Raw genomic sequence first — 10,511 nt, 5'->3', positions numbered from 1 at the left:
GAGCGAGCGGGACCGAGGCTTCCGGGAGGCCCCGCGCCTGCGCACACGAGCGCCTGCGTCTGCTCAGTTCCCCCGGCCGGAGAGTCGGCGCTCGCTCTCAGCGCCCCTTTCTGGCCGCGTCGCGGAAGTATCGCGAGCCTGGCGGGTCCGGGACTGGTGGAGTACAGGACGGTTGCGCAGGCTTCCTCGGCCTCGGTCGGGCCAGTCCTCCTCGGGCCCCTCCGCCCCGGCCCGGCCCCTCCTCGGGCCCCTCCGCCCCGGCCCGGCCCCTCCTCGGGCGCCTCCGCCCCGGCCCGGCCCCTCCTCGGGTCCCTCCGCCCCGGCCCGGCTCCTCCTCGGGCCCCTCCGCCCCGGCCCGGCCCCTCCTCGGGTCCCTCCGCCCCGGCCCGGCCCCTCCTCGGGCCCCTCCGCCCCGGCCCGGCCCCTCCTCGGGCGCCTCCGCCCAGGCCCGGCTCCTCCTCGGGCCCCTCCGCCCAGGCCCGGCTCCACGGCAGGATGGGGGACAGCACCAGCCCCATCAGCGTGATTCTGGTGAGCTCGGGCAGCAGGGGCAACAAGCTGCTGTTCAGGTACCCCTTCCAGAGAAGCCAGGAGCACCCGGCGTCCCAGACGAGTAAGTGAGTGCTGGGCGGAGGGCCCGGCGCTCGGACCGCGGCCGCCCCGCACGTGGCCGCCGCATTCCTGTGACTTTTCTTTCCTGAGCGCGCAGTCGATACTGCTCCTTACAGAGTATTTGGAAAGTGTAGAAAAGGAAAAGCAAGAGAAAAATCACTCATTATTCACCACACCAAAACAGCTATTGTTAGCATTTCATCAGTCTCCAGCCTATAAAAAAAAAAAGAATTTATGACGCGCTGATCTCCGCAAAATGCGCAGTGACGGACACGTCTAGCCTTGTCCTTGACCACCTCCCCCAAGTTCCGCTCCTCCCCCTCGCAGGGATAAGCACTTGCCATCTTGGTGATTGTCCCTTGTCCCTTCTGTACAGAGATGCCGAGCGTGTGTCCGCAGGAAAGCAGAATGTTGTTTAGGGTTTTTCCCTCACACAGATACATTGTTGCACGGCGCCGTTTCCCCGTTAAACCCTCTGCCGTGGAGCCCCGTCCGGTGCAGCAAACAGGGATCGGCCTCTTCGTGGCGGCCGTACTGGCGGCTTTTCACTATTACGAGTGTTCAGCTTTTGATTTATATTTTGTTTTTAAATTATTTCTAAACTTGTTGATAGGGCACAGAGTTTTAAAGGTGCAGAGGTGTTTAGACTAGGAAAAGAAAATTCTTTCCTACCATTGACCCCCAGCCCTCCAGTTTCCATTATGGGGACAGCTCCAGTGAGCATTGTTCCCGTGCGTCTTTCCGCAGCCTTCCATGTAAATACGAGCGTATGCGTGCATTATTTTATTGTCTGAGCGCAAGGGAAGGCACACCATGTATACTGTTCTGCCCGTTTTCATTTTCACCTACGTCTACACCTCGAATATAGAATCAGAACCCACGGAGAGGCCTTGTCCTTGTCAATGACTGCAGTGGATTCCATGAAATGAACTTACTGTGATGTATTCATACAGTCCTCTGTTGATGGGCATTTAAGTTGTTTCAATCTTTTGCTAATACAAGCAGTACAAATGTCCTTTCTATATATTTATCATTTTGCGACATACCTGTAGTATGAAATCCCAGAAGTGGGATGGTTGGGTCTAAAGGATAATGACCATATTTATTTTTAATAGGTTAGATTTCTCAATCTTTGCTAATCTATAGGTGGAATTGTATCTGATACTACTTTTAATGTGCATTTGTTTTGTGGTTGAGAGTAAGTGTGTTTTCCTGTTTTCAGAGCCATTTGCATTTCCTTTTCAGTGAAATGACCTATTTTCGCTTGGATTTTTGCCTAATTTGCCTAACTTTCTCTTGGATTATTTGACTCTTTCCTTATAGATTTGAAGGATCTCTTTATATATTTAAGATAAAAATAGGTCTTCGTGACAAAGCTATAAATACTTAGCCAGTTTTTCTGTGTAGTACTTGCCAGGCAGAGTTTTGATTTTTATGGAGTCAGAATCTCAGTCTGATCTTTTGTGTTTTCTGAAGTTTTCTGTTTTTTAGATGACGTAAGCAACAGAAAATTATTTTCTCATATCCTGGAGGTTAGAAGTCCAAGATCAAGATGTAGGGTTGGTTTCTTCTGAGGCCTCTCCCCTCAGCTTTTAGATGATTATCTCCCTCTGTTTTCTGAATTTTGTAATGCATAGAAAGGCCTTCTCCTCTCCAAAATTATTAACAACAAAGAAAAGCCTTCCATATTTTTCTCTAGAATGTTCATTGGCTTGTTTTTAAATGTGTTTATCTTGGCGTAAGGTGAGGCCTCTTCCTAAGAGCTGGTATTTTCTGGGCACTTGCCGAGAGTTGTGGCTGCACCGCTTGGTTGCATCTGGAGCCCTGTGGAACAGGAGCTATGACAGAGACGCGGCTAACGGGGGCACTACGGCCAGGGAGTGAGATTGGTCCAAGAGCCAACATAATTTTTTCTATATGGCTACCTAGTCCTAACATGATTTTATTGAATAATTCACCTTGCCTCCACTGATTGATTCTGTTGCCTTTATCACATACTAAATTTCCATGTTAATTTGGATCTATTTTTCACCTTTCTTATTTTTTCAATGATCTGTTTATGTGTGGGTCCCATACTAATTAATTATTGTAACTTTATACTATGTTATTATACTGTTAGGCTAGATAAATTTTTTGTCATTATTTTTCTTTTTCAGCATTATCCTGACTGTTCTTAATTACTTTTTCCTGTAAACTTTGGCATCAAGTGTATTAGGGCCCACCCCCAAGCCACTGGTGTTTTATTGGAGGTAGTTTTAAATGTGTTAACTGGGAAGGCATCTTTAGGTTGAATCTTCCCACTCAAGAACATGCTAGATTTTCTAGTTGTTCTTTTCTCCCTTGTTAGCATTACCATTATCTTTGTGGGCCTTTTGCACTCTTCTTAGGTTCATCACTCGGTTTTTAAGATTTATTACTCTGGTAAAGTATTATTATTTGTGTATATGGAGGCTATTGCTGTATGTACATTTAAAAATTCTTTCTTTTGCTTATGCTATTTCCATCATGTACTGAGAGGTTGTGTGTGGGCATACAGGCACACTTCATTTTATTGTGTTTAATACAAATTGAAGCTTTGTGGCAATCCTGTGTCAAGCAAGTCTCTCTGTGCTATCTCCAACAGCATGTACTCACTTTGTGTGTCTGTGTCACATTTTGGTAATTCTTGCACTGTTTCAAACTTTATTATTATATCTATCATGGTGATCAGTGATCCTTGATATTAATATTGTAATTGTTCTGAGTGCCACAAACCACTCCAACATAAGACTGCGAACTTCGTCAATGAACGTGTGTGCTCTGACTATTCTGGCTGGCTGTTCCCCATCTCTTTCCCTGTTCTTTGCCCTCCCTATTCCCTGAGACACAACAGTATTGAAATTGAGCCAATGAATAACCCTAGTGCCTCTCAGTTTTTAAGTGAAATGAAGTCTCATGTCTCTCACTGTAAATCAAAAGATAGAAATGATTAAGCTTAATGAGGAAGGTGTGTCAAAAGCTGAGCTAGGCCGAAAGTTATTTCTCTTATCCCAAACAGTTAGCCAAGTTGTGAATGCAAAGAAAAAGTTCTTGAATAAAATTGGAAGTGTTACTCCAAGCTGGGTGCAAAGGTGAGTGCCTGTAGTCCTAGCTACTGGGGAGGCAGGACAGGCAGATTCCTTGAGTCCACTGGTTTACATCCAGCCTGGACAACATAGCAAGACCTACTTTCTTTAAAAAACAAACAAACAAAACAAAAAAACCCACAAGTATTACTCCAGTGAACACCTGAATGATAAGAAAATGAAATAGCCTTATTGCTGGTGTGGAGAAAGTTTAGTGGTCTGGATAGAAGATCAAACTGGCTAAGACAAAACCTAATCCAGAGCAAGGCCGTAACTCTAATTAATTCTGTGAAGGCCGAGAGAGGTGAGGAAGCTGGAGAAGAAAAGTTTGAAGCTAGCAGTGGTTGGTTAACAAGACGTAAGGAAAGCAGCCATCTCCAAAGCATAAAAGTGCAAGGTGAAGCAGCAAATGCTGATGTAGAAGTTGTAGCAAGTTATGCAGAAGATCTAGGTAAGATCCTTGATGAAGGTGGCTGCACTAAACAACAGATTTTCAGTGTAGATGAAACAGCCTTATACTGGAAGAAGGTGCCATCTAGGACTTTCACACCTAGAGAGAAGCCTGGCTTCAGAACGTCAAAGGGCTTGCTGACTTTCTTGTTAGAGGCTAATGCAGTTAGTGATCTTAAGTTGAAGCCAGTGCTCATTTACCAGCCTGAAAGTCTTAGGGCCCTTCAGAATTATGCTAAATCTTCTCTGTCTGGATGACAATACATCTGTTTACAGCATGGTTTACTGAATTCCTCATATCTCACTGCAACCTCAAACTCTTGGGTTTGAGCGCTCCTGAGTAGCCGGGACTGCAGGCACATACTGCCGTGCCTGGCTCATTTTTTGTTTCTATTTTTAGTTGTTTGGCTAAGTCTTTCTATTTTTTGTTTTTAGTAGAGACGGAGTCTCACTCTTGCTCAGGCTGCTCTCGAACTCCTGACCTCAAGTGATCCTCCCACCTCAGCCTCCCAGAGTGCTAGGATTACAGGCGTGAGCCATTGTGCTCGGCCTAGATATTTCAATATTTGTGTCTGGCTTATTTCACTCAGCATAATGTTTTCAAGGTTCATCCATGTTCATTCCTTTTTCTGTCTGAATTATATTCTATTGTATGGGTAGACCGCTTTTAGAAAACATGGATTTTAACGGCTCCGTAATCCTATATGTGGAGGGATCATGCTTTCTTAGCCATTCTCCCCTTTCTGCCCTCGCCCAGATAAGCCACGTAGCAGGTATGCTGTAAACAACATGGGCGACCACACTGAAGACCAGGATGGCGACTCCAGGTAAGGACTCTGTGGTCACTCCAGGGTGGGGGACATCCTGGTCCCAGGCCTGGGCAAAGCACCAGCTTTCTGTTGACTCAGATGTTTTCTCCCTTGAGAAATCCGGTGTCCTTTTTTTTTCCCATTTAGTGGGTGCTTTCAGGTAGCACAGAGCTGAGGATCGCGTTGCCAGTCTCTGGCTTGCCGAAGTAATTTGGGCACGCGTTCCAGTTTTGGGCTGTGTGCTTGTCAAAGCAGGTCTGAGAACAGATGAGGCCATGTCCATGTGGGGTGTTTATCTCCTATGAGAGAACATAGAGGAAAGCAGAGCCCTGTGTTGTCCTTGGATCTAATTCCTTGCGCGTTACCTAGACGTCAGGTCAGGTGCTCAGGTGCAGCACAGCCTGGTCAGGTCCCTTCCGGGTGGCCGGGCTAAGGTGGTGGTACGGGCAGAGGGCTGAGAGCTGGGGTGGTACGACCCTGGACGCTCTTTTAGTTACAGATGAAAGGTGGGTCCTGTTCCTTCCGGTGTTTGCTCCCTCTGTTCTCTCCGGTAGGTGCTATGAGAGTAGAAACTTCAGAAATGACTATTTCTGCCTTTTAATGTTATTTTAAAACTTAGCAAATGTTAACATAGGCCTAAGTAAAGGAGAAAAGATTGTAAGTTACTTGCCTGGGGGTTCGCCTAAACACAGATGGGGTCTGCATGGGGAGAGGGACTTGACCTCCCCTGTCCCAGGAGAAGGTAGCTGAGATCCCCGCGCCGGGCCTTTGCCAGGCAGTGAGCTCGCACTGTTTCTTCCAGTTCTCTGACAGGACGCCACACCTGCCATAACAACGTGCAGTTCCAAGAGTGTGATTTTTATCCTCTTTTGTGAGGATGTTGGGGCCTCTGGCATGACTGATGACTGCCTCTGAGGGGAGTGATCTTTGGCAGAGGGACCGGCAGGCGGGGGTAGCAGGGGATGGGGGAGTTGCTGGACACACCAGGGGATGACCTTCTTGATGTAGAGCTATGGTTGTTTTGTCCTTTAGAAGTGGTGGCGGGGAACAAACTCTTGTTTGTCAGAGGCACATAGAAAGCTTTTGCCCCTCACGCTGGCCGGCTGTGTCTTGTCCTCCCTCCACTGGTGCCACAGATAAGCTTAGAGCAGAACTTGCTGCCGCCCACCCCCCATGTTAGAGAGTTATGATAAAATGACCATGAGGATGTTTTCTAGGGAATTAATTTAATATTTAACATAATGAAGAAGGAAAACTGTGGGAGGGAAGTGGTTCTCTCTGGAATCTCTTTTATTAAATTTAAGATTTGCTCCATTTGGGAATTTTAGCACGTAGCATCTGTGCATCCCACTGTGCACCCCCAGTGTTTTCAGGGTGCAGGTGAATATCCTTAGGGCCCCAGTTCCCCTCCTGCTTTATTTTGTCACACAGGCCCCCCCGGCCCTGCTCTGCCCCGTCGTAGCTCGGAGCACCTTCCTGGAACGAGGCAGCGAAGGTGGGTCAAGCCCGTTCTCTGTGTCTTCCTTGATGGTTGTTCTCAAAGGTGCTTTTCTTTCTGGAACCAGTGGGACGTTCCTGCTTGGCCAGACTGAGGCAGCGTTACGAGGCTGCGCGTTGACTCTGAGTGCTGGTGGCCCGCCTCAGAGAAGTGAGGACAGCAGAGCTGTGCTGCCCAGCGTTGCAGACCCTGTCTAGCCAGTTGGCTGCTTAAATTGAAATGAACTCAAATTAAATAAAATAAAATTCATTTCCTTAGTTGTACTGGCCACATTTTAGGTGCTCAGTGGCTACACGGGACCGGTGGCTACTGTATTCAATGGCTCAGATTGGGAATATTTCCATCATGGTACACAGTGCTGGCTTAGGGAGCAGGCTGGTGTGGTTTGTAAGGTGCATGATCAAGATGCATTTCAGGGTGTCAGGATTAGCTGTTACTTACTTTTTATAACCCTTTCCTAGAATTCAATAAGGAGAAAAGAAAATGGATATTGTCCAACGTCTCTCAAACTTGAAATTCAAGGTCGGAAAAGTTGTAGTGTTCCCGTGGGTTGGGTGTTAGGGGCTGGGGAGCTCATGCGTAAATGTGTCCCCCATGGTGGCCGGGGAAAAGCCACCCAGAGAAGTCTGAGGGAAAACCTGGTGTCTGTCAGAAAGGCTGATGTGCGGCTGCCGCCTCCCTACATGGACAGCCATCTCCTGGCCCCGCTCTCAGAGACTTCGAGCCGTGCTCTGCCACTGCCACAGAGAACGGGGAGCGGGAAGCTTGGAGAAAAGGTGATTCCTTTTATTGTCAAAATTGTCCGAAATCGTTATACTTTAAACACAATCCAGAAGACCTTCCCAGTTCCATCTCTGCCCTTTAACTCTCGGATGCGGATACCATTGTGAGGCTGTGGAATCTGCTGACACTGCTGCCCCCCTCAGGCCTGGCCGCTGTCTTGCCGCAGTGGGTCCAGCTTGCGGTGCAGCTGGGTCCTAGGCCGGGTGCCTGGGCTGGGCAGGCACTGTCCAGCTCACAGCACGCAGTCCTCCCACCCGGTACACACGGGCCTCCACCCGGCCTCTGTCCACAGCTTTTCCTCTACTGGCATGTGTGTTTCTAGCCCTACACTGATGTGGTAGGAAGATGCCCGTTTATTCGTGTAGCTGGGATGGATACACAAGACGGTGGCCTTGTGTCCCCAAGTTTAAACCTTCCCCACCTCCTCCCTGGCCCAGCCACTGCGCCCACGCTGCAGGGCAGTGTGCTGGGCCAGGTGCAGGCTCAGGGGTTCAGGCTGGACTCTCGCTGTGCATCCGACAGTGTGTGGTGGGCACCTTCTGTGGACTGAGCCTTAACGTCACTGTCTGCTGTAGACGCCTGAGGGTGGCCAGTCACCTCCACCTCTTCTTCCCCGAGCCAGCCAATGCCACGGGAACATCCATGTCTCAGTGAGTGAGCGCCTTCCTCAGAGGGGCAGAGACAAGTCCATACTGTGCTCCCGTCAGGAAGTGGGACTTTGCTGACGCTCGGAAGCCCTGTGTGCTCGCTCCTTCCCTCGGGGGGTGAAGGGCTTGCATCGAGCCTTGTCCATTTGTAGGAGGTGAAGCTCAGACTCCGGCGTGCAGGATTCTGACTTTCTGGACCATCTTGGAGAAGTCCATCAAACTTAACCCTGTAATACCACACACCCCGATGAGCTACAGTTTGTGAGCTGCTGAGGAAGGGCTCCCTCCTTGAGTATTTCTCTCGTGTGGGTCTTTGGCAGTGTGTCCCGGCAGGGCTCCCGCCTCGTTTCCACTCTTGGATTCGGGACCCTTTTCTCTTTTCAGGATACATAAAAAGCAGCATGTCCCAGAACAAAAATCTCTGCCAAGGAACATAAAGTCTTAAACTCTTGTAAAAAATGCAAGTTGCATAGTGAAGTGGCCCAGATGTTTTCTGACACAAATATGTGTGGATCTACCACGACTGTCCGGTCGCTCCAGGCAGAGGCTCAGGGAGGTCAGCTGTGCAGACACTCACAGTATCTTAAGAACTGGGGCTGATGATACTCACACGACACTACAGCTGTCGGAAGGCGTTTGCCTGTGCAGGTCTTTTGTGATCCCATGTAGACAACTTCTTACCACACGGGTGAGAAACCAAGAAACTGGTTTTGTGGATACTTGTGCACAGGCATCCAGCTAATACATACGGTGCTGGGGTCTCACCCAGGTCTTCCAGCCCTGTTCTTGCTTCTGAAAAGTGACTCTCCTTCCTGCCCAAACTGTATTTATGTATGAGAATTTGAACTTTGGTCAGAAAACCCCATGGTAAGTGTTCAACATGGGGAGCGTATATATCCTCTTTCTTGTCCAGTAAGTTGCTTAGTCTTGACACCCAGCAGTTAATGCTTAATAGTGGTACTTCTGCTAGACTGTAACACTGTTTTTATAAAACAGCCTTGTAACTTTTCATTTTATTTTTTTAAAAAAACAAAACAATATGTTTCTGTTTGGTCTTGATGGTCCTGTTCCTATTTCAGCGAGCCATGTCCTCCAACCGATGAGCAATTGGTTGCAGGGTAAGACCAAGACTTCTCCACCATCTTTCTGTCTTGATTCTGCTGCCTTCTCTTCTTGTAATTGTGCTTCATTCCTGATTTCCCTCAATGTTGAAGAATGACTAACGAGGCACAAAGACCGTGGCTTGGACCTCACTGCCCCAGTCCCCCGACAAGTGCCCAGACTCCCCCATGGCCCTGCCCTTTCTCTGCCCAGTTATTTAGCTATGTCGTATTACCCAAGAGGCCAAGGCATGGTTAGCTGGCACCACGGAGACTTCTGGGACCAGGCATGTCACACAAATTTCCTTCTCCTCCAGGTAGGCAGCAGTAGTCTTATAAGGGGTGTGGGTGAGCAGGGGTGAGGCTTCTTGGCTCCCTAGCTCACTGCCACCCTAGAGAGATCAGTGATCATTACTCCTTTCTTCATTTTTCAGAGGGGCCAAGGGTTGGGCGTTAAGCGTGATGCTCAGGCCTAGGTGGGGTTGCATGTGCCCAGTAGAGGCAGACTGTTCCCCCGGAGTTGGTACAGTGCTGTCCCAGGAGGGCAGGGTGATGGGACTGTCTTCCCCTTGACAGTGCACCTCCTCTGGACCTTGGAGGTCACACAGGCCCGTAAGCCCGAGCAAGGAGGTGAGTGGGGAGACTTGAGCTCCCTTCCAGGCTGCCCTCCCTTCCCTTTTTTGGCCAGAATAGAGAACAAGCCCTGCTCCAGAGTGGCTCAGCAGGAGTAGAAGGTCCTGGCCTGTTTTCCAGGGAAGCTGCTTCATCTTCCTAAATGTGTTTTCCTTGAAGTTCCAAGTTATTCAAGGATTTTTTAGTTTTTGTAACAGCTATTTTATTGTGTTGCAGTACATTTATCAGGCCTTTTACCATCAGAACAAAGGAAAATGGCCAGGTACAGTGGCTCATGCCATAATCCCAGCACTTTGGGAAGCTGAGGTAGGAGGACTGCTTGAGGGCAGGAGTTTGAGACCAGCCTGGGCAACACAGTGAGACCTGTCTGTACAAAAACTTTTCTTAAAAAATTAGCCAGGCATGGTGGCACTTGCCTGTAGTTCCAGCTACTCAGGAGGCTGAGGCAGGAGGATTGCTTGAAGCCAGGAGGTCGAGGCTGCAGTGAGCTATGATCATGCCACTATACTCCAGCCTGGGTGACAGAACAAGACTTTGTCTCAAAAAAAAAAAGGGGGGGGGGGTAAAGGACTTTTACAGATTTTAGAACCAAAAAACATTGTCACTTGTTTGTGGTTCAATTTGCTATTTGTAAGTTATGCCCCCTCCCCCGATTACTTGATATAATCCTGTCTTTGTGCAATTATATTATCAGACACACTATTGAAATATAAAGACACTCAAGTGTTTTTTCATCATACATGTGTAATATGAAGATGATTAATATTACATCATCTGGCAGTGCGATTTTTAACCTCAGCAGCGCACGGCTTTCCAGTTTGTTCCCTTTGCAGTCTCGAGGAGAGAGCCTTCTATTTGGTGTCCAGTGGAGCCTT

The 10,511-nt window shown here is 48.5% G+C and overlaps 1 protein-coding gene across 5 annotated transcripts in view; it reads left to right on the top strand.

Annotated features, from left to right (window-relative positions):
• The first annotated feature begins 399 nt into the window (after window positions 1-399).
• The window catches only part of NPRL3 (NPR3 like, GATOR1 complex subunit), a 41,132-nt gene continuing 31,020 nt past the window's right edge, over window positions 400-10,511 (top strand). The window contains exons 1-3 of one of the 5 annotated variants that reach the window (XM_045540955.1): window positions 434-613; window positions 4,924-4,993; window positions 8,983-9,021. In XM_045540955.1, the coding sequence (XP_045396911.1) occupies window positions 496-613; window positions 4,924-4,993; window positions 8,983-9,021 (227 nt within the window). In that variant the 5' untranslated portion in view covers window positions 434-495. Of the gene's footprint in view, window positions 614-4,923; window positions 4,994-6,406; window positions 6,471-8,982; window positions 9,022-10,511 lie in introns of those variants that run through there. The other 4 variants (XM_045540956.1, XM_045540960.1, XM_045540957.1 and 1 more) reach the window with 4 other exon arrangements.

The sequence above is a fragment of the Lemur catta genome, chromosome 2, assembly GCF_020740605.2.
Source record: "Lemur catta isolate mLemCat1 chromosome 2, mLemCat1.pri, whole genome shotgun sequence".
Taxonomy (NCBI): domain Eukaryota; kingdom Metazoa; phylum Chordata; class Mammalia; order Primates; family Lemuridae; genus Lemur; species Lemur catta.
Note: the sequence above shows the minus strand (reverse complement) of the source record. Positions and strands in the feature narration are given on the sequence as shown.